Source organism: Bos javanicus, chromosome 29 (genome assembly GCF_032452875.1).
Source record: "Bos javanicus breed banteng chromosome 29, ARS-OSU_banteng_1.0, whole genome shotgun sequence".
NCBI lineage: Eukaryota > Metazoa > Chordata > Mammalia > Artiodactyla > Bovidae > Bos > Bos javanicus.
The window spans coordinates 36462670-36485963 of NC_083896.1; the positions used below are offsets into that span (position 1 = coordinate 36462670).

The 23294-nt window shown below is 51.7% G+C and overlaps 2 protein-coding genes across 10 annotated transcripts in view; one reads left to right on the forward strand and one right to left on the reverse strand.

The window, feature by feature from the left end:
• Positions 1 to 12817, forward strand: part of TMEM45B (transmembrane protein 45B) — a 28797-nt gene extending 15980 nt beyond the window's left edge. For 2 of the 4 annotated variants that reach the window (XM_061406465.1, XM_061406466.1), the window contains exons 2-6: positions 5709 to 5904; positions 6381 to 6587; positions 7536 to 7720; positions 8173 to 8318; positions 9343 to 10279. In XM_061406465.1, coding sequence (XP_061262449.1) covers positions 5724 to 5904; positions 6381 to 6587; positions 7536 to 7720; positions 8173 to 8318; positions 9343 to 9454 — 831 coding nt within the window. In that variant the 5' untranslated portion in view covers positions 5709 to 5723 and the 3' untranslated portion in view covers positions 9455 to 10279. Of the gene's footprint in view, positions 1 to 5708; positions 5905 to 6380; positions 6588 to 7535; positions 7721 to 8172; positions 8319 to 9342; positions 10280 to 11826 lie in introns of those variants that run through there. The other 2 variants (XM_061406464.1, XM_061406463.1) reach the window with 1 other exon arrangement.
• NFRKB (nuclear factor related to kappaB binding protein) overlaps positions 12407 to 23294 on the reverse strand; it is a 31412-nt gene continuing 20524 nt past the window's right edge. For 4 of the 6 annotated variants that reach the window (XM_061406460.1, XM_061406462.1, XM_061406456.1 and 1 more), the window contains exons 17-26: positions 23010 to 23116; positions 22154 to 22277; positions 21917 to 21996; positions 21590 to 21810; positions 21229 to 21496; positions 20409 to 20621; positions 17487 to 18233; positions 14807 to 14913; positions 14027 to 14162; positions 12407 to 13919 (exon numbers count right to left, since the gene is read on the reverse strand). In XM_061406460.1, coding sequence (XP_061262444.1) covers positions 13794 to 13919; positions 14027 to 14162; positions 14807 to 14913; positions 17487 to 18233; positions 20409 to 20621; positions 21229 to 21496; positions 21590 to 21810; positions 21917 to 21996; positions 22154 to 22277; positions 23010 to 23116 — 2129 coding nt within the window. In that variant the 3' untranslated portion in view covers positions 12407 to 13793. The remainder of the gene's footprint in view (positions 13920 to 14026; positions 14163 to 14806; positions 14914 to 17486; positions 18234 to 20408; positions 20622 to 21228; positions 21497 to 21589; positions 21811 to 21916; positions 21997 to 22153; positions 22278 to 23009; positions 23117 to 23294) is intronic. The other 2 variants (XM_061406461.1, XM_061406458.1) reach the window with 1 other exon arrangement.

The following is a 23294-nucleotide window of genomic DNA, read 5'->3' on the forward strand; positions in this document are numbered from 1 at the left end:
TCTGAAGACAAGTGATGGACTCCAGAGGTGCTTGAAGTCTCTTAGGCTAGCACAGAGTAGGGATACACCTTGCCTGAAGTTCAGGACTAAGCCACAGTCCCACTAGCCTGTTGGAACTTCCAATACCACACCCTGCGATTCTTCTGCACTCTATTACTTAAGAAGCTCACAGGAGTGGTTAAACAAGGAGCCGTGTCAGCAAAGTGACAGAAAACTGAGTCAGGCACAGTTGGTTCTATTCCAAAGTAAACACAGACCAGAAATCATGAGTGTTTCTCCAAGGAAGGACAGATTCAGAAAGTATAAAAATCATGCTCTGCGGTAAAAGAATACGCTATCTTCTTCCCATAACCTATTCCTGACTGACCAAACACATCCCCTGTTCCCATTTAAAAAAAAAACACCCAACCACTGCCATCTCCAAGGTGACATGAAGGTTCACAGTGACTTCCCCACCTCCGGGTCAGCCACTCAAAGCAAAGGACAGGAGCCTTGTTGGTTCTGAGAGGACTAGGTTTCTCCCTCATTGAATGTGGGAATGGGAATTAGAGGACCATAGAAGAGACAAAGCTGACACTTATTACACACTTGTTCTAGTTAACTCCCGAGACATTTTCAATTCCTTCTCACAAGATCCCTGTGAGGTAGATGTTAAGGTCCCTTGTTAGAAGGAGGCGTACTGAGCAGTGAGTTTAGGGGACTCAGCCAAGGTCTTTGACTTTTGAGTCCACTGTTTTTTTCCATTCCCAGTAGAGACAATTTCAAGACTTAATGCATCCCTCCACCCACTGCCCTCACATACATACCCTATGGAAGAGAATAACATCTGGTCTTTTTGGTAAAGACAGTAGTGATGGTAGGGCACAGAGAGTGTGCTGGGCAACATCACCCAGCTGCAGGGATGCCTGGCTGCAACCGCCTCTCAGCCTTTGTACCCACACTACATGCAATATTTGTTTTTCAAGTAAGCTTTGGTGATACTTCCCTCTGTAACCTTCCTCCTCTTTCCCTCAGGCTGGAGTCCTCCCTTTATTGTCAAAACACTGTACACTGTATTAAAAGTTAATACATGTGTCACAGTAACGAAATTACCCTTCTTCAGCACAGTTTGACGTTACTGTAGGCAAACCCCTCTGCTGAAGATTGATGAAATCCATTTTCAAGAAAAAAAGGAGACAAGGGCACCAAGACAATTCAATGGGGGAAAGAAGAATCTTTTCAACAAATAGCAGGGATAACTAGATATGCAAAATAATAAAGCAACCATACCATGTGCCCAGGGGACAGCCAGAAATGCTTAATAAACAGCATGATATACCCTCAAATTATCTTCCATAATTTGACGTTCACTGCTACATAAAATAAGATCGTATTATAAGTGGTCTTTTCCATCTTTCATGTCTCCACCAACAGAACCTCATGGAAAGCCAACACTAATTCATTCTTGACAGTGGTCACATAACATTCCACAGTGAAGACTATCCCATGGTGAAGCAGAGGTCCAGGCTGTAACAGCTGGTAGTCTATGCATCTATATCCTGTCATCACAAATTTGAGGAAATTGGCTTTAATGCTCCCCTTGCTGTGGATGCCAAGTCCTTGATTCTGCTAATTTTGAGCAAGAAAATGAAACACTTGAGAAAGAAAATGAAATTCATTTTTCCTGTTTCTTTTTCTGATCCTCTCACTCACCTCCATACACCCTTTCCTTCACAATTCCTACTTTCCCCATCTATAATAGAGGGAAACACTGGATTTGTTTTAAAAGGCACTGCATTAACGACAGGCAAGTGGCGCCAGCCCTGGCTTCTTTCCTCTGCACCACTGCCCCGCCTCCTAGGACTCTCCTTTCCTTGCTCCCGACTCTTCCCCACTCTCACCTCCTTTTCTTATTTTGACAACTTCTACCTTGTCTTACATTTCAATTACCTTAAATGAAAAAGAAAGAATACAGATTGAGGGAGATGGTTAAAAACTAGGAGTCTAAGGAAAGACATGAAGCCTTAATGTTCCTTTTCCAGTGATCTCCGCAAGAACAGTTGCCCAAACCTCTAGCTTTCTTGATTTCCAGCTTTAACTCAAAGCTACTGTCCTTCAAAACATTTAACCCTCCCTTCATACTGCCATTTTATCTCGTGTGATACCAAAAGAGAATAAACATATTAAAAGCAAGGGAATTTGTCTTTGTGGAAAGTGAAAGTTGCTCAGTCATGTCCACCTTTTTGCCACCCCAAGAACTACAGAGTCCATGGAATTCTCCAGGCCAGAATACTGGAGTGGGTAGCCTTTCCCTCCTCCAGGGGATCTTCCCAACCCAGGGACTGAACCCAGGTCTCCCGCATTAATTCTTTACCAACTGAGCTTATCCGGGAGGCCCGTCTTTATGGAACCACTTTCTAATGTTTTCTTATCTGTAGCCTTTCCTTAGATTGAAGTATTTTACAGGATTCTGTGTATTCAAGGACCCTCACCCCTTAAGTGTTTCTATTTAATATTTCAGAATGTTTTTTTTAAGCTAGACTTTTCAAGGACTTAGTCTATCTTAATAGTATTGTACAAATTATTGGAAGTCTACATTTGTACTGTTCTGTTTGAAATTACTTCATTTCCTTTTTCAAGACTGGACCCATCTTATCTCTCTAGACAATCTATAATGTAGCTAACCTAATAACCTATTGGGCTTCCCAGGTGGATCAGTGGTAACCAATCTGCCTGCCAATGCAGGAGACATGTGTTCAATCTCAGGTTGGGAAATCCCCTGGAGAAGGAAATGGCAGCCCACTCCAGTATTCCCACCTGGGAAATCAAATGGACAGAGGAGGCTGGTGGGCTGTAGTCCATGTAGTTGCAAAAAGAGTTGGACGTGACTGGACGAGTAAACAACAACTTATCAATTTGTGCTTTTTCAATTTTTTGATATTGGAGCATAGTGATTGTTTCAGGTATACAGCAAAGTGATTCAGTTATGTATACACATGTCCTATTCTTTTTCAAATTCTTTTCCCATTTAGGTTGTTACATAATATTGAGCAGAGGTCCCTATGCTATATACAGTGGGTCTTTGTTGGCAATAATTTACTGATTTGTTAATGAAATTTCCCCTGTGCCTCTCCTCTGTCAAATCAGGATACTCGGCCTTCCAAGAAGTACACGGGAAGTTAAAACTGGTTTCTCCAGACAAGGTGCAGGTCTTAGCATCCACTGGTGTGGATTTTTAAACAGGTAGACGGGAAGGGTGAGGCTGGACAAACTGGATGGGCGCCACTCAAGCAGACAAGAATTGTTCCCATTTAGGGTTCTGCTTTTCAGAAAAATGGGGAAGGGCAAGGATTTGCAAAGCTGGCTTTCTGCACCCTGATTAGGAAAGCAAAGGAGTGTCACTGGCTTGATCTGGAGGACAGGGTTAAACATTACATGAAAATGGAAATTTTGAAAAATGTTTTCCAGTAGAGGATTAATAAAGAATGAGAAGGGGGCCTTCCAGTTATGGCATAGATAGGCAATTCCTTTCTGCAGCCCCTGCCCCACTCCCACTCCACAGTAAGCATACCACTAGACAAAGTTACCAAAACCATCTATTTCAAGGAACTGGAAATTGGCCAAGGTAGACAATAAATGGCTAAGCTGTGGTGACTGTTGAGGTACTTGTTAAATAAGGTCCTGGAATGTCGCATGGTGAGCCTCAGTTTGACAAAAGCCTACAACAGAACTGAAATAGAAAAACTGGTTACCCACAGGACCTGGAAGAGCACATTGTGGGCAGCAGGCCGAAGGCAGGGGGGCAGGACTGCAGACACACGCCCTTACTAGGGTCCGCAGATGGACTGCTTCAGGGTTCCCAGGGAAGCCAAACTGGTCAACTCAGACCAAAAAGAGCAGGGCTTGGGTACGCTTTGCAGGCTTCTCATCCAAGGGGTACACTGTGGGGAAGGCCCTGGGACGTCAGATTTTTTTATCACTGTGACTCAGCAGCTGTTTCAAGGGCGTGCTCACGAGAGAGTAGTGTCAGTTCAAAGCCCCTGCAGGCCACCTGCCACACAGAAGGTGCTGAGGCAGTGATGCTATGGAGGAGCTCAGCTAGACTCTCAACAGCAGCATTTATTAAGAAATGATCCAGATCTTCAGGTAAGAATGGTGGGAGACTGTGGCCTTTTGACTGCATCCTAATGGGGTCCCCCTCACTCAGTCCACATGACTTACTAAGATTTCTTTTTAATGCGGACCATTTTTTTTTTTAAAGCTTTTATTGAATTTGTTACAATACTGTTTCTGTTTTAGTTTTTTGGCCGCATAGCATGTGGGAGCCTAGCTCTCTGACCAGGGGTCAAACTCCAAGCAAAATATTAATCACTGGTTTGCAAGGGAAGTCCCCCTCAGTCCGTGACTTTCAAATAAGGTGGTGCTGGCCATGAAAACAAGTCACTTCGGCTGCCTGGACAGACACAGCTCATGATGGTGATGGGAGCAGGCTAAGAAATGTTTGGCTTCACAGGCTAAACGTGGGAATGAATGCTGGGCAGTGAGCAGGGGAAATAAATGCACAGCTTTGCTAGCCTGCGGTCAAAGTCCCAGCTGGGTGAGCAGCAGGCCAACCAGGAATTTAACAGGGAAAACCCTAGAAGTGAGTCACAGAACAGTTGAGATAAAGCTCTCTGCATATCTCTGGCTGAATGACAGGCTTTGTCATTTTACCAGATTTGAATGACCTTATACTCAGAGGGGTACATAAAAACCCTTAATTTTTCAGATTAGGTGAAAAAAACAGTATTTTCAACAGAACATCTTTACAGTGAGATTTATTATCAATTAGCATTCTCATTCGTGTCTTTTGCCCATTCCTCTGTGGTCTTTTCCTTACTAATATGTAACAGCTCCGTAGTGGAATATCCATTTATCACAGCTCCTGCAGACGTCTTCCTGAACAGTTTGCCTTCTGATTGTTTTATATGTAAGATGCTTATGCAGGTCACTTTCTCTTTTTGAAGTCCCTCTTTTACCCTTATGTTTAGGCAGGCTTTTCTATTCGAAGATCAAGACGTATTTACCCATCCTGTTCCCTCCCTTCTACTTAAAAAAAAAAAAAAATGTAGCTGTACCGGATCTTAATTGCAGCACTGATTTTCTAGATGCGGCACGCAAACTCTTAGCAGCAGCATGTGGGATCTAGTTCCCTGACCAGGGACGGAACCTGAGCCCTTGCACTGGGCGGTCGGGGGTCTGCCACTGGACCACCAGGGAAGCCCCCCGACCCTTTTATTTTACCCATTCTTTTAAAGCCTTGGACTTCCCTGGTGACTCAGATGGTAAAGAATTTGCCTGCATTACAGGAGACCCAGGTTTGATCCCTGGTTTGGGAAGATCCCCTGGAGAAGGGAACGGCTACCCACCCAGTATTTTTGCCTGGGAAATCCCACAGACAGGAGCCTGGCAGTCTGTAGTCCGTGGGATTGCAAAGAGTCAGACATGACTGGGCAACCAACAGTTTCGCTTAAAAAAAAAAAGCCTCAGAGCTAGTGTATTCTCCTGGGCTTGTTAACTCACTGAACAGATAAGACTTTAGTGACATAACACAGGTTTGTTCTATGAGGAGGGGCTCTTTCTTAATACAGCTTACAACTCGGAAGCCTCAGTCATGGATCATGTTTCCTACAGAAACAACCGTTTATGTTTTCATTCAGCCGCCTAACAGGTGTCTCCTTACTGCTTAGGTGTCCTGGGACTTGATGGCGAACTTCAAGGGCCACGCGCTCCCCGGGAGCTTCTTCTTGATAGTTGGACTGTGGTGGTCGCTGAAACACCCACTGAAGTACTTTTATCAAAAGGAGAAGAGCAACCAACTGACCCATCATTACCAGCGTCTCGAGATCATCGAAGCCGCAATCAGAACTTTATTTGCAGTCATCGGTAAGGTTGGGGGTCATCTGACTCAGGGAATTCTCATCAAACCCAGAACACGCAAACCATCTCCTGGCCCCCGTGAAACAACGGTCTCCACCGGTAGGGGTAACAGAGAATTTTCAGCTGGGCACTAACTATCCTACCACCGCATCCACTGGGTATCAAGCTTTGGTAGGCTGATGGTCGATAGCGCCTTTGCTGTTGATTGTCTAGTTGCTAAGTTGTATCTGACCCTTTTGTGACCCCACGGACTACAGTTGTGTGGCTGCATTCCTATTGCTCTTTGTCCCTCTAAGGAACAACACAGGAACGTGTCTGCAGATTCCTTGGCAAATACCTTTCATGGAAACAGTGGCATCCGAGGCAGTGATGTGGGTCCACAGGGCCGTGGCCATCCCCACCTGTCCCTGGGGGTCACTCGGCCGTCTGTTGGTCCTGGAGCGGTTCTCCAGTCCCTGACCTCCATTCTCATTTCCCTGCAGGGATCCTGGTAGAGCAGTTTGTTCCTGACGGGCCCCACCTCCACCTGTACCACGAGGACCACTGGGTAAAACTCATGAACTGGCAGCACAGCACCATGTACCTGTTCTTCGCAGTCTCAGGCATCATGGACATGCTGACCTATCTCATCACCCACGTCCCCCTGGGGCTGGACAGACTGGTTATGGCTCTGGCTGCCTTCAATGAAGGTAACAAGGTGGTATGGATGGAGATTTAAAGGGACTGGAGCACAACAGATCAGAAATATTGCAAACTTAGTTACTTTCCCCAGAAAATTCCACTCTCTGAACTTGAAAACCCTACAAAGGACCTGATCCTGTGCCCTGGATGGTACAGATGAGAGACTCCATAAAGCAGTACAGGAAAGTATGGGATTTTTAGCCGAAGTCAGGTGGTGTCAGTGGTAAAGAACCGGGCGGCTAATGCAGGAGATGCAAAGGACACAGGTTCAATCCCTGGGTCAGGAAGATCCCCTGGAGAAGGGAATGACAACCCACTCCAGTATTCTTGCCTGGAGAATCCCATGGACAGAGGAGCCTGGCAGGCTACAGTCCATGGGGTCGCAGAGTTGGACATGACTGAGCAACTTAGCACACTGGGCACAGACTCCTCCTGCCCGCCTGTGCGGCTCCTCCACACACCATCAGGCAAGGAGGTAACCCTCTGGTTAGGGGAGAAGGGCTCTGCACCTCACCCTGATGCAGCGCAGTTACTGTCTGGCTCCATCAGAAGGCCCACCAGCAGCCAGGACACAGTTCCTAGTGTAACTCATGTTGACTGGGAAAGTGCAAGTATGTCATGATCCAACCCCATCATCTGCTTCTGTACTGCAGGAAGAACTGAATAAAGGCTGAACGAGGGTAAAACTGAATTTCAGGTATACACACACGACTTGTCACACATCGGCAACGTCTCACTGTCCTGTGCTGTACCCTACCATCTCGGTGAAGAGATGCTAAGATTCATCCTGTGCTGCTTACACACTTACACACACGACCCCCGCATCAGAGTTGCCCCTGAGCGTTACGTGAACTGGCTTCCTGAGGGCTAGAAGGTCCAGCTTTCACGCAGACGTTTCCCAACGAGGCTGAGGCCAGGAGGGGCCGCTTGGGCCTGACGGTCTCTGCTCCACGCAGGCTTCCTCTTCTATTACCACGTGCGAGACCGGCCGCCGCTGGACCAGCACATCCACTCCCTGCTGCTGTACGCTGTATTTGGAGGCGCCCTCAGCCTCGCCGTGGAAGTAGTCCTTCGGGACAACATCGTGCTGGAACTCTTCCGCACCAGCCTCCTCCTCCTGCAGGGCACCTGGTTCTGGCAGGTAAACCCATGCCCCTCACCTGGTGCGAGGCAGGATGAAGCAGGTGTGCTGAGCAGGCCGGGAGGGGCAGCACTGACGCACCACGCAAAGGGGCTCGGGGCCCGCTTCTCTGCCGCCCATGACCTGTGTGACCTTAGCCAGCCACAACCTGCTGACGCACAAACAAGCGAGCAGGCTGAGGTTGTCCCTGACCGACCTTCCCAGCAGAGCTGCTAACACCGTCATCAGACTCTCCTTGCTAAACTGCTCATCTGCAACGTGGGCCCTGGAACTTTAAGCAAGGCCACACTGAACCCAGAGCTAACTGAGAGCAATTCCCTGCACAGAGGCTGCTCGACACAAGCAGAGGGGTGGGGTGTGAGCTGTTTGAGTAACTGCAAACACTCTGGCGGGCTTGGGGGCTTCGTGGGCCCAACTAACGGCAAGGCTGGCTCCCCTGTTTTATCCACCAGATTGGGTTTGTGCTGTTCCCGCCTTTTGGAGGCCCTGAATGGGACCAGAACAGTCACGACAACATCATGTTCGTCACCATGTGCTTCTGCTGGCACTACCTGGCCGCACTCTGCATCTTGGCTGCCAGCTACTCGCTGGTTTACTGGTAGGTCCTAGAGGAGGCAACTCGTGTCACATGTGTCCTCCTAACCAGCCCTGTCCTGGAAATGTATCACCCCACACTTTTCTTACCTCCAGTGACCACCTCTCCTAACTGAGCAGTGCAAACACCCACCACTTGATGAGGACCAGGCATATACCTACTTCTGTGCAAGGTACTCTGTGCCTGCACACGAGGGTGATGAAATCTGAGAAAACAAAGGAACTGTCTGGTCACAGAGATCTGACAGACCCAGCTTTTGAAGGCAGTTCTGGTGGGTTTCAGGCCAGAGGTTTGACAGGAGTAGCTCTGCATCAGGACTCTGTCCTGGTTCACTCGGAGCCCATCACCTAAGCGCTGGATCCAGGCACACGTGACTCTCAGGTGAGACACAACAGCAGGTGTTCACTACAGCACTGGTCTCCAGGTCATGAGAGCAGCTCTGAGTGCCAGGCACTGCCTGTGCCCTGGCACTGTGGTTACACTTAGTATATAAATCCCCTGGCTTCACGCTTCCCCTGTGAAGGATGCACGTGATGTTTGTAGCTGGGGAAACCAAGGCTTTGCAAGAGTGGGTAACTGGGCCAAGGTCACCCCAGGAGTAAACGGCAGAGCCCAAGTCTAACCACCACGCACCTGGTCCTACCAGTTCTGTGTTGTCAGAGATGCCTCGTTCTCTCCTGGTTCCTGATTTCCCTACCCAATGCACAGATGCTTCACCCAGAGAGCTGCACACACATTAAACAGCAGGCAAGCAGGCTGTGCTTCCTTTTAGTTCTACTGCACGGTCTGTGAAATGATAAACTGGGGGTCAGGGGAGACCTACGTCCAGTCTCAATTACAACACTAACCTGTAAGTACTACTGACCCTGAGGCCCTTCATCTACCAGAGTCCTGTCTATGTGGTCAGAAAGGTAGTATTTGAAAGAGAAAGAATGCTCTGAGAGCCGGTGAATGCCTCTGCACCCCTGGGTGAGGGAGTAAGTCAACTTGGGGGCTCACCCATCTGCCCTTGCTGTCCCCGTTACAGCTTCTTGACGCGGGTGAAGAGGCCGGAAGACAGGGAAGTCATTGGGATTCAGAAGCTGAGGTCGGATCACACATACCGGAAGGCCCTCCTGAGTGGCTCAGATGAGGAGTAGGGGCAGCTCCCAGTCAGCAGTGGAGGGTGGTGTGTCCTAAAGGTGCTCAGCCAGCGATCAGCGGGCCGGCTCCCTGCCTCCACCGCCGCCCTCACCGTGATCTGCTCCCAGGGTCCCACCATCTTGCTTAACCAACTAAGGTCTGTATGGGTGTGCTATCCTGTCGAGAAAAATGAAGTCAACCTTCATGTGCATCTCAGAATAAGGAGAAATCAGACTGAAAGTTTCAGAACAGGAAGTGACCACCCGGATGAATTCAGGATACAAATCCAGAAGAATTTACTGTTTTGATAATTTAGCACCGTTTCTCTCAAATGCGGCAGGTACTTTCCTATCAGAAATCAAGTCAATGACAGAACCTTTAGAGAGAGAATTCTAATTTTTCTAAGTAAAATAATCCACAAGCTTTGGTACTTTAGGTATTACTTGTTAAGCATTTCCTAACTAATCCTAATACTCCACAGGACTGCAATACCACTCACTGCTGATAAACAATGAAGTTGGGCCAAAGTGACTTTGTACTTAACCAGGAAGCCAGTCTGGTCCAGCTTAGGACTGAACTCAGATGTTCTTATTCCTCAGAAGTACCTAATGACAGGGTTCTGAGAGAGCTCCATAATGAGGCAGAGAAAAATGTCAGGTCAAGGGAGGCTTTGAATTTAAACATAGCTGAAAGCCAAGGATAAGAATCCTGCAAATCCTGCAAAGAATGTGAATCTTGAATGAGTAACAAACTCTGGATATGCAAGTCTTAGTTCTGGATCTTTTGTTCTTTTTTAAACTTCCTTCAACAAATACTTATTAAAGATTTACTTTGCACCAGCACAGCAATGGTTGTTAAGGATTATAAAATATGTGTCCAGCATGGAATTCAGCCTAAAGGGAGCGCCATAAGCAGTTCCATGCAGGGTGACTGGTGTCCCCAGGACACGGAGGGGAGAAGAAGGAGGGTGGGGGTGCCCTATAGAAAAGCACATCCAAGGCAGTGAGAATCCAGGTATGAACTCTCCAGTGAAGGAAATGTGGAGTTAATCAGGCTCTGTAAGAGTGGGTTAGGACAGATGTGAAAGGCCGTGTGGACCCACAGTGCCACTCATTCGTACAGGATTTCTCAGACCTTGAAATGCACTCAGTCTCGTGAGGTTCTCACAACTGCCTGCACTCAAGAACATGGGGCCCTTCACGGAACAGGAGTAGCCTGAGGCCACAAAGTCACTAAGTCCCTAAGCCAGTCCTCAGCAAGACTCAGAGGCCAGCTCCTCTGTCCTGCACCCTCCACACTGCACACCAAGCCAGCAGAGGTCATTTGTGTGAAGCCGGATGCTGTGTGGAAGGAATGCTCTACTTATGTGACAGGCAACGAACCTCCCAGGGTGAGCCAGCAGCTCAGGGCTGAAGTCACACCTCCGGGATTAAGAACGAGCTACACTGACTGAATTCTGAGAAAAGAACCTGTGGGTCCCCTTTCAGGAATCACTTTGGTCTGCCTGCTAAGTATGAGCCCAAACGTTCACTGGGCAAGTCCTGAATGAACCAAGTTCTATTACTGGTAATTAATGTAAAACATGTTCTTTCCTCAGGGACTGGAGATGAGAAGGAAGAACCTAGTCCCAGTCTTCCTTTCACCGGGAGGGGACAAAACACTTTAGGGAATTGCAGCATTTTCTCCAAAGTGAGGGATCGAGGTGTTGAGGGTCAGACACAAATGTTAAAACTTGTTTTCACGCCCCCTGCACAGCACAGGTTGAGACACCTTCAGGGAGGTGTGTGTGATGAAGTACAAACCCATCATGATGCCCTGCACCAAATCTAGTCTCAGATACGTGGTCTGAATACTTACACCAGCCTCTGAACCTAATTCTTCTGAATTTGTTCCCCCCAAACCCCCACAATAGTTCCCATGTCTCTGTAAGACCCCTGAGGTCTGCCTGGAAGCAGCCACAGCTGGTGCCTGTGCTGGCAGTGGCACTCAAGCAGCCTGGGGGGTGGAGGGGCTGCCACCCTGGGGACCCACAGACAGGCTGGGCAGGTAGCACCAGGTCACACATTACCAGGGTTCTGAAAAAAACCTGTCTGCTAGGATGTAAATGTCTGTGGGCACCAGGGAGACGGTCAGAGTCAGGTGACTTTAGCAAATAAAGTGGGGGTGAGGGTTGAGGCTGGAAACATCATTAAATCACTTGTTAAGTAAATTCAGAAGGGGTTTATTTTAACCGGCAATAAATACCAGAGCCAGGATTCCTCAAATTACTGCCTCTTTCTCACCCAGAAACCAGGACCCGGGGTTTCCATGTGCAGTGTGCTGCAGGGAGTGACACTGTGCAGACACACCCTCCTCCACTCAGCTCAAAGGCTGTTTTCCCTCCCTGCAGGCTCCACCTCTCCCCATCACCAACCTCCACTCTGCGCCAGCCCTCAACCACCCGTCACCAATCTCCTCTCCGTGCTAGGCCTCAACCACCCGTCAAGAGCTCCATCCCGCCCCGCCCATTCACCCCTGCAATCTGGCCCCCAGGTCCACCCCTCCCGGCTCGGGGCGGCCACCAGGTCTCATCAGGACATATCACTTCCCTGCAGGAAGGTAGCAAAGACAGCACTTGACCTACAACCAGAAGACTGCACTCACGTCTTGGTTCTTTCTAACCTCAACTCAGACGCGGGTTCTCTCAGTTAAAAGAGGAATGACCACGCCTATCTCACAGATCTGCTTTAGGAATCAAATGTCTTTGTGTCCAGTGAGCTGCTCTAACTTTCTCTGCACCACTGCAACTTGCCTGATACTGCCCTCCAACTCCACTTCCTCACCCTGACTCCATCAAAGAATGTCACTCAACTTTCATGGGTGAGGAAAACATTCTTAATAACCTGGATACTTTCCTGAGAGACAGGAAAGCCCCATGGCTGCAGAAAAGCTTTACCACCCAACACCCACTCCAATATGAGAGGCACACATTGTTGACAACCAGTGCTTTTAATTACATTTTTAAACCACATTCTGAGCTCTGCCCATGGCTCAGTGGAGACTGAGAACCGTGAACACCCAGGAGCTAATGACAATAAACCCAGACCCACGAGGCAGCTGTGGCCACACACCCCCGGCCCCACCATATTCTGGTGCAGAAGCAGCAAAGTTCTACTCAGTGGGTCAGGTAGGAAGGTTTTTGTACTTGAAGCTGTGCAGTCCCTGTGACAACTACTGAGTTCTGCCTTCTAACTGGAAGCAGCCACAGACCATACCTAAGTGAATGGGTGTGGGCTATGTTCCAATAAAACTTTATTTACAAAATCGGGTTTGCTGACTCTTGCTCTGGAGCAAAGCAAAACATATCATCTCTGAACCACAATAAAACTTGTGCTGTGAAAGCAGTTATGTGTCCTGGCTTCTGCCTACTCTGTCCAATGGCTCTGGATGTACATGTAGACAGGCTCGACAAGGAGGACAGAGTCAGCAGGTGAAGGGTGGACCGCGGTCAAGATCCTGACTGCCCGTCTTTAAGCAGAGCTGCCACACTAATTCCACTTCTGGGACCCCACATGACCTCAATGCCCACGTCTCTCCCCCACCTCATGGCCACTCTGCTAGCATGCAGCCATCAAGTCAGCCACTAACTTACTAGGGATCTTGCTGTTCTTTCACTCTCGTCAAAAAATTAAGTAAATATGACTGCAATGCAGGAGACCTGGGTTCGATCCCTGGGTCAGGAAGATCCCCTGGAAAAGGAAACGGCAACCCACTCCAGTATTCTTGCCTGGGAATTCCATGGATAGAGGAGCCTGGGCTTGCTGCAGTCCATAGGACTGCAAAGAGTTGGACACTACTGAAGCAACTTAATATGCGTTTTTTTGGGGGTGGGGGCATGTCTAAGCCCAGGTTTCTCCTTGATAGAGATGTACAACAGGTTTTTTCAAAAAATGTTACATAAAAACATCTGGACACAGAACACCGACCCAGACCACCAATCACAGACAAGACCAGGGTAAACACAACCCCTGCACAGAACGAGTCTCACTCACCATCCACACATCTGTGACATCAGCCCGTCCCAGTGTCTCCTCTTGGGATAGCTGGGCTCATGTGACCACAGTGAGTTCACACACCCCCACCAGAGACACTTCTCCTGGACCAGACAGGACAGAGCTCGGGGGCGCAGCACACCTGGTGCAGCCCACTCCCCGCGGAGCGCAGCTGGGCAGCCAGCGTCGCACCGCTGGCCTTCCTCAGACAGACACCCACCCCGCCCGGCAGAGGTGGGTGAGGCAGCCACCCGCGCTCCTGCCCTCCCAGCCTGAAGGCCGACTGGCATGGCATCCGGCCGCTGAATGTCTTCCTCCCTGAGAATCACTGCTGCTCGGGTGCCTGCTTAGGAGATGGGGCCGTGGTCACGACGACGGTGGAGACGGCCTTGGAGGAACCGGAGGCTGTTCCCTGCTGAAGGTGGGATGCGGGGACTGTCTGGATGCGCACCTGTGCACAGAAAGAGCGTCTGGTGGGCAGATGGCCAGCAGCCTGCAGTGAGGACGAGCGCACAGGGAAGGGAGTAGCCCGAGCCCTGAGAGGGCACTGGGCCTCACCTGTGTGGCCTGACCCTGCTGTTGGAGCTGCTGCAGCTGCTGGGCCGTGAGGAAGCTGACTGGCTTGTTGCCAGCGATGAGCTTCGCACCCGCCGGCATGGTGGTGAGGATGATGTTGCGGCCCAGCCCGCCGAGGCTGTGGGGGAGAGGCGTGAGGCCAAGCCCGGGCCAGGGGACCCCAGCACTGGACTGACGGGACACCAGCCAGAGATCCCCCCTTCTTCCAGCTGCCACACTCCCGTGTCAGACAAAGGCCCCTGGTGCTCTGGATGAAAAGGCTCTGTGTCTACTTGGTGACCGGCCAGGGTCAGGATGGGTGCCGGAAGGTGTGTGCTCCCAGCCACAAACCCGGCCCCAGGGCAGCTGCCCAGAGACCCAGACTCCTGTCTTCACCTTCACTCTCGTCAAGTCAGAGCCACAAAGCTCTGGACCCAGGGAGGCCCTCGTTCTCTGCACCATCACACCCCAGGGCCTGACTTTGCGGGGAGGCTTCCCTAACAGCACGCCGGTCACCGCCCACTCCACCCAGTGCCTCCTGTCGGTCCCTTGCTCTGTCCCCAGAGCATGCACTACCACCCCATAGACGAGGTTAGTTCACTGTTCCTACAGCGTGAGCCTGTTGGTAGCACTGACCTCACTTTATCCCCAGCACCTGAAACAACCTGAGGTGCTCGAGACACCGTCAAGCACAATGAAGGAGCCCAGGAACCAGCCGCCTTCCCTGTGCCCTCGTGTCCAGGAGCCCCCAGCACTGCCTCCCCCACCCACCACAGCACTTACTTGGCACCCAGGTTGCCTTTGATGATGGGGGCTGTGACCACACTCTTGCCCTTCATGGGCTGGCTGATGACAGACAGCGGAACTGTGATCCGTGTAGGCAGCTTACCCTACAGAGAAACAGAATCAGGTTTATGAGAAGGAGGAGGCAAGGACCACCGTGCAGCGTCACCCAGGGGCCGCAGGAGCCAAAGAGTCCTCTGTAGGGCCCAATGCTCCTATAGCTGGGGTCCAGGTAAGGGCTCATGTGTTCTACCAAGGGGTCATCTGTCTGTGAGCCTCCTCCTTCCTGCTGAATCAAAGCAGCCGAGGGCACCTGCTGGCATCAGGATAAAACGTGCCCCCGAGCCACAAAGGAAAGCGTGTGTTCCCTTCACGGCAGTAGAGGCTGGGTCCCAGAGGGAAGGCTCTCACTCATCCAGCACCCCGACACTTGGCACAAGGCAGCCAGGTGGAGGACCTGAGCCGGGACAGAGGCGATCAGGAGTTGTCATGGTTAGGTGCAGAGTAGGGGAGCACACAGCAGGGCACATTCCCGGGTACTGTTCCTCCCAGAGATGAGAGAGGTGAGCTGGGGACACTAATACTAAACTCACCCAAGAGAGAAGTGCACCTCACAGTTAAATGTGGGGAAGGAGCGCAAAGGGAGCTGGAGATGCCTGGCGTGTCTGGGACTTCAGGATGGTTGGGGTAGGTCACTACAGCCACCAGTTTTTAGGTGGCCTGGTTTTAACCTTTGGTTGATAAAATTTATACACGGTAAAATCTTGTGTAAACCTGACTTGAAAAAAATAACTCAAGAGGAGCAGTCAACAAGATGCAAAGAAAAGGAATCAATATTTCCTACAGGCAAACTGGTTCTACAGCAGCCAGGCACTCGGGAGGAAACCTGTCCCCCGGGCCGGACACTGATCTCCAAATGAGTCAACTATAGCCCCAGAGAAAGCACTGAACGGTGCCAGCAGGCCAGAGGACGCGGCCAGGTGGTGCCTTCAGGGAATCGACTGAGGGCTGCACGGCTGTGCTAAGAACCCGGCGCTGGGGAGACTTCAGAGCAGCACCCACCGACGGTGCGTCCCTCTGTGAGCAAGGCAACAGCTGCCTAGGCACCACCCCTCAACCTGCCTGCCCCACCCGGAGCTCTCTCCTTACAGTCACCCCGACTGATGGCCACAAGCTGGATGCCGCGGGACACACCTGTGTCAGGACTCAAGAGAAAAGTGGATCAAGTGAGCGCCGTTTCTTCGTTGCCTTAATTCTCTGATGTGAGAACCTCAACACACACCTCCTTTAAAGCCAGGCTGCACCTTAGGGCTGGGTGCCTGGCTTTCCTACCGTGTTGGTCCTGCTCTCCCCATCACTCGAGCTTTTATCCTAATCGATGAGGTTTCACTATACGGCTTACTTAGAGAAGTCAGACTGCGCTCTGTACTGTCCAGATGCACCTGCCATACAGAACAATGCCCCCTATCCAGAGGCTAAAGAATAAACACCTGCTCCCCAAAACACACCTGTTGATACAGGAATCTGGTTTACGATAAGGGCAGTATCTCAAATTAGTTGGGAAGAGACATACTACGCAACGATGCTGGAATAATGTGAAAAATGAAGGAGGAGCTTATTCAGACATGACATTCACAGAAATACATTTCAAGTGGATTTATCCATTATACTTTTTTTAAACTCTAAAAATATTTTATGAAAACAAGAGCCAACATCTTCATAACCCTGGGCTGAGGCATAAGGCAGTGAAACCTAGGAACCAGAAAATGCTGATGATCTAATCAGATAAAATACCTGCAGAGCAAAAAGGCTTCACATGCAAGGTTAAAAAATGACAGACTGAAAGAAAATATTTTCTACACATAAAAGAACTAATATGTGGAAAATATAAAGGTTGGTACGAGCTCATACAACATGAAAATACCAGAAAAACACCCCAGAAAAACAATGGCAAATATCCCATTCACCCCTGGAGAGCCCTCACCAACCTCCCCCAACAAAGGGATACCCACCCCACCAAAAACCAGGCAAAGAGAAAAAGAACCCCAGTAAGACAGGGACATAGTGATTTACAGAACAGGCTCTCACGTGCTGGTTAAGGGGTAAGGGAAACAGAAGGCTAGCTGACGCAGCGTAGGCTGGTGTGGTCTTTCTCTGAACACAGTGGGAGTGTCGAACGTTTGATGCGTACCTCCCCGGCCCACTCCTGAAACACTGTCCCGTGTTCACACAACAAACAGGCCCCGTAGCGCCGGGTGTTAACAAGGGACAGCGATCTCATTAAAAGGGCACAGTCTCAGCGTACAATCTGGAACAACCCCCACGACGTACTTTTAAATGAACAAAGCAAATCACAGAACAGTATACAGACTGAGGTTTCTCATAGGAATCTTAAAATTTTGTGCATATGTATGAAAATGCTCAGAAAAGGGACTTGGAGGATAAACGGCAAAACACCACTAGTGACGAGCCTCACGAGAGGGGAACCAGAGGGTGGAAGAGAAAGCTCGCATCTACTCCACGCACCTCCACGTTGCTTTACTGTTACGAGAACTACTGCCCGTGCCACACTTTCGTAACGTGTTTCAGAACTAAACAAGAGTCACACAGTGAATAAGCCTGTCTGGGTCAAAAGAGGAGACAGACTGGGCTTCCAGCCTACACCCCTGAAGTTACTCACGGCCTGGGACGTGGAGACAACCGTGGTGCTGACTGGGACCTGCCGCACGGCGGGGGCTCCGGTCCCGATGCTGATGGGGGCACTGGCCGCCCCAGAAGCCACAGCCACGGTCTTGGACACGGCAGCGTTCACGCTGGGCATAGACACGGCCGACGTATGAACAGTTCCAGACCCACCAGCCACTGAGGGCCCTTGCTTGGTGTGGGCTGCGACCGTGATGGTCTGGCCTGCCGTGGGGGGCATCACCCCCAGGCCCTGCACGATGCGAATGGTGGCAGCTGGTTTCGCTTCCGATGAGGCCACCGTGTTTTTCCCCTTCTGGTCGGCCACGCTCACGCCGAGCGCTGGCATCAAACGCGCTGGCTTGAGATCAGGAGTCACTTTGACCACAGTGGTCCCTGTTGGAGTGGACGACGGGGCAGTGGCCACACCGGCCTTGGCAGGGCTGTCAGTGGCATGAACGGGGTTGGATGTGACGTGGAGGGTCGCCGAGATGCCTTTGCCCGTGGTACCGGCGCCCGTCCCAAAGAGGTCCTGGGTCAGTTTGACTGTGGTGACCTGGGACTTGGCCAGCGTGGCCATCATGTCTGGGGTGATGCGCAGCACCGTCTGGCCCTTGGCGTCCGTGGTGATGGACGAGGGTGGCAGACGCAGCACGTCCTTGCCCTGGATCCGGAAGTTGGTGGCTGTGAGGGGGACGCTGCTGCCCGTCTGGGGCTTCACGCCAAGCTGCCCAGTGATTGCCACCTGCAGGGAAAGAAGAGCACTGACACAGATCTTCTCCGGGCTCAACGGGTTTCAGGGGAAAGCCAGGGAACCTCCATTGCAAGAGATGTATGTTTCCTGTACTTTCCTAACTTTTTACTTTGAAAAATGGAGGACGGTCACCAAAGTAGAGAAAAGCCTAACAAATTCACATACCACCAGCTTCAGAAGTCACCACGTGGCCAGGAATATCTATTTTTCCCCACTCTTCAAGGGCCCGGGTGGAGGGAGGGAGGAGTCGGAATATTTTAAAGTAAACCGATAAACATCATTTTGCTCATCAACACTTGTCCCTGGGTATCCAAGGCTGCTCCAGACCTTCACATAAAATAGCCCAGGACCAAATTTAAAAGTAACTATCTATTCTTACCTAATAACCACCTGGTAAATATTATAAGACACACTCACATTTCTCCTACTGTCTCAAAAACATCTAATTATGGCTGAGCCAACCTCCACTTTGAGGCAGCACCACACTCGGTGCTGAAGGGCTGCACCCTGGGACCAGACTGGTTTTCACACCAACGCCTACTTACCTACAGCCAACATCCACGTGCAACAGGTACGACCCTCCTAGCCGAAGAACTGTGTCTAGTGAGCCAACCCCCACCTCTGCCGGACCACTGAGTGTCACAGTGCCGCCCCCACCCTAAAGCATGCCCACCCCTGCCTCACTCCACATCCCCCTGCAGCCTAGGTCTCCGCCCTCAGCAAAAGCAAGGCTATCTATCACTGTCTCCCCTGCCTTGCCTCACATTCTATCGTGAACCCGTTCCCCAAAATCCATGACCCAGTGTGCCGGTCAAGCTCACTCACTACCCCTGTCCACTGAGTGCTCACTTCTCAGGCCTCTACACACGCCTAATGCTGGAGCTACACGGCTGCTACCCACTCCCATGTGGCTTCCCTGCTTCTGCTCTTGGCTCCAGTGTCCACGGTGCACAAGCAGGGGTTTCTTTTTAATTTATGTATCGTTAATTGAAAGAAAATTGCTTTACAGTATTATGCTGGTCTGTACATCAACATGAACCGGCCACAGTGACCTATGTTCTCTTCCACCTGAACACCCCTCCCAGCTCCCTTCCCAAACAGGAATCTCTGTAAGCGTAAACTAGGTCAAGTCATCCCAGCCCACAGTCTTTCCACGGCTCCCGTCACATCTAAATTAAAGGCGAAGTCTGAGCTAGCTGCGGGCAGCCTCGCCTTCTAACACCTTCACGTGCTCAGGAGCGTCCAGCTGCTTTCCTGCTGTTCCCCACACACTCCTGATGCAGGCCTCTTCACGTGCCATTCCCACACCTGGGAGGCTGGGCCTGGAAAGGCACAGCACGGCGTGTGCCCTCCAGCTTCGCTCACCTTGCTCATGAGCCCCCTCCCCAGACAGGCCTTCTCTCATCAGCCGCCACCTCTGCCCATCACCCTTGACCCCCGCCCTTCCCGCTGACCGACTGTCACGGCCTTTTGGAATTCACCCCGGAAGTACGTGCCTGTCCCCCAGAGCTGTGACATGTGACACTACAAGCCTCGGGACAGCAGGGACCTGGTCCATGTGATTCACCCCTTGACCCCACACCCTGCAGTGCCCGGCACACAGAGGGCACTCAAGAAACCTTCGTTTGACGAAGAAATAACTTGGCTTCATCATTAGTAGTTCTGTTTCTTCACAGTAAAATGGGAATAATCAAAGTGGCTGCCCTGCGGTGTCAGGAGGACGACAGCACTCAGCATCTACAGCATGTTCAGCACCACCCAGGCCCTGCTCTCAGCAGTCGGTGCGATTCTGCCCAAACAGTCCCTGCAGCTCCACGGTTATCTTCGCGCACACACCGCTATGAAAGCACAGACACACGCGTTCCGTTTCCACAAGTGGAAAATGAAATGCCAACACCACCTGTCCATCCGTTCTACAGGGTTTTAGATAAGCACATCCGTGAAAAGTTGACTCCAAATCCAAGGACTCAGCTACTAAATCCTGAATTACATGGAGAGAAACAAAAAAACCCTTTCCAGCATCTCCCAAGCTTGCACTGCCCTTGCTGGAAACTCACACTTGAATAGAAATGAACTCAGAATCAGAGGTCACAAACCACTAAGGTCTCCAACTGTCCTCTGATTCTGGACAAAGTACTCAGACCCGCGCAGAGAGGCTTCATGTACCTGCTTGATAATGTTCTGTCCTGCGACGCTCTGAAGAACAGCTGCCGTGGGGGTGCTGGGAGTGGGGCCCCCAGGAGAGCTGGTGGCAGGCTTGCTCGTGGGCTTGGCCGCCGCAGGGAGACTTGTCACTGTGAGCCCCGCCGACCCGGGTCCCGGCCGCTGCACGGTGGCCGTCGCTGTCTGCGCTTTGACTGGAACAGTGGCCATGACTGTCTAGTTCCGGGCAGGAGGCCGAGAGTTTAGACAGGAAGCCGCAGACCGGAACCCAGAAAGTCTCTAGCTGTCACCACCCAAGACGCATTCCCTTAGAAGGGTTTCTAAGCTTATAGTACCGAGCACTCACTACCCCCTGAAATGGACAGTGTGGAGCTCTGACATGCTGGTAGAACAGCTTAACTTTCAGAAACACTTTCATATCTAACATCTCACTTTAACTACGCAAAGAGAGGGGAAACACCATACCCCTTTACAGCACAGGGGCCTGAGGCAGGAGACTCTTGTCTATAGCCCCACGATCAGTGGCCTAGAGAAGATTAGAGTCACGACAGAAAGAGCCTGACACCAACACTCATGGGCCTCATTCACATCCCACCTTCATCCACCAGGTTCCTGATGTCACAACCTGGGGTACCTCACTAAACTTCCCATAGTTCTGACTCCCGACGTGCAAACACAACTCGTAACTAGGTCACTGGGCCCTAGGCATTAACTGAGCTGTTGTGATATATGCCATCAGCAGCAGCAGTGACCCAGGTCCTGGGTCCCAACCCGGACTGCCCACCAGATTCATGAGCCCACATGTGCAGCCCGTCCCTCTTACCTGTGGCCCGCCTTTGGCCTGCGCGCCAGTGGCCGGCATGCGGATCTGCGTTCCCGCGGGCATCGGTGGAAGTGGCGGGGCTGGCCCTGCTGGCTGCGTCACGGCGGGAAGGCTGGGCGGGGCCACCACCCGCACCTGGGGGAGCCCAGCCGAGCCCGAGTGGCTCACGACACGGGCAGCAGCCTGAGAACTCGGCGGGGTCTGGCTGGATGCCGGGGACAGCATGGTTCCCAGCTGCGGCATGGTTGGTGAGGACACGAGAAGAACACTGCGAGAAGCACCCGGGGAAAGAAGACACAGCTCAGGACAGCACGCGGAAGGAGCCTGGAGGAGAAGGCCCGAGAGGAAGCGGAATGCTCACCCTGACGTAGACTTGGCCGGCTCCGAGACTGTCGTGGGGCCGTTCTTGTTCACTGGCGGGACTGGTGGCGGGGAGATCGGCGTGGCAGGCAGAGCAGGCGTGGTGGGCGTCACGGGCGTGACCGGGGTGGGGGGCATGCTGGAGTCGCTGAGGCTCAGCTGGCTCTGCTCAGACGGGCCGCCGCTCAGGACCTTCACCGGACCGTCCTTGCTGCTGGACTTCTGCACGCACACGGGATGGAACGCACACGGGATGGAACGCACGCAGCGTGAGCAAAGAGGCAGGGATGGCTCAGCCGCTCTGCCGCTGTCCCACGAGGTCACTCACCACCTTGGACGGGGGCTTGGGCTTCTGCTGGAGGGCTTTCCTGGCTTTGGCCGCAGCTGCTTGGGCTTGGTGGATTCGCTCTGTGGGCAAGAGTGGGCAGCTGAGCTCAGGAAGGAGGGCGGTCTCGCTGAGAGCCAGGGCTCCGACCCCTGCACAGTGGCGTCCTGAGCGAATGCCAAGGAGAAGGGTGGGGCCGGGACAGAACGTCAGGACGCCCGGGGCTAGCGGGGCACATACCAAACTCCTCCTCGCTGCGGTCCCGATGCAGGTAGATCCAGAGCTTCCGCCCAATGTCATACTTCACGCACGGGTCCTTCTCATAATGCAGCCGGTCCAGGGCGCCGCTCACCACTGTGTTCACCTGAGACCGGGGACGAGGGAAGGAAAACCACCGGCTCAGATGCCAGAGGAAACCCGGGGTGGGGCGGCGGGGCACAGCCCCCACACAGAACCTACTCCCAGTGGCTCACCTGTCACTCAGCAAAACAAGAAACCAGGAGACCAGGGGGACGGAGTTGCCCTGAAGACGGTGAGTTGAGGACCCTCAGCAGACGCTGAAGGAAAGCCTCGCCATCAGCAAGGTCACAGGGCAGCTCTGCTCACCCTTCCCCAGACAGACTCCTTTCTTCTGGGATTTTTTTTTTAGCCTTGCCACTCAGCTTGTGGGATTTTAGTTTCCCAACCAGAGACTGAACCCAGGCCCTTGGCACTGAAAGCTCAGAATCCAAACCACTGGACCGCCAGGAAATTCCTCATCAGTTTTACTAAATTTGTTATTCCAGTCTGTATTCCCTCATGTGGGCTTCCCAGGTGGTTCCAGTGGTAAAGAACCTACCTGCCAACGCAGGAGACATAAGACAGGTTCAGGTTCGAACCCTGAGTTGGGAAGGTCCCCTGGAGGAGGGCATGGCAACCCACTCCAGTATTCTGGCCTGGAGAATCCCCAAGGACAGAGGAGCCTGGCAGGGTATAGTCCATGGGGTCGAAAAGAGTCAGACACGACTAAAGTATCTTAGCACGCACATTCTGTGTTCCCTTGTAAGCATCTTTAAACAACCCCTGAACAAAACACGAGCAGCCCTTCCCCTCACACCTGCGTGCTGGTGACGTCAGGCGCCAGAAACTGGGAGTCCTTGAGCAGCTCACAGATCTCCGCCCGCGTGCCCTCCCCGTTGGGCAGCCGTGCTGCAGCGTCACGAACTAACACGAGAAACAGCAAAGTGCACACGTTAGCAGGGTTCCTAGGGGAGCCACCCCTCAGCTGCTGACCCAGGAGCAGGGGGACACGGCCCTCTGGGGGCGGCTTCCACCACACCCCTCACACTTTCAGCCACGGCTGAATGCCCTGAACTCGAGAGTTTACGGGGTCCAGGAGATA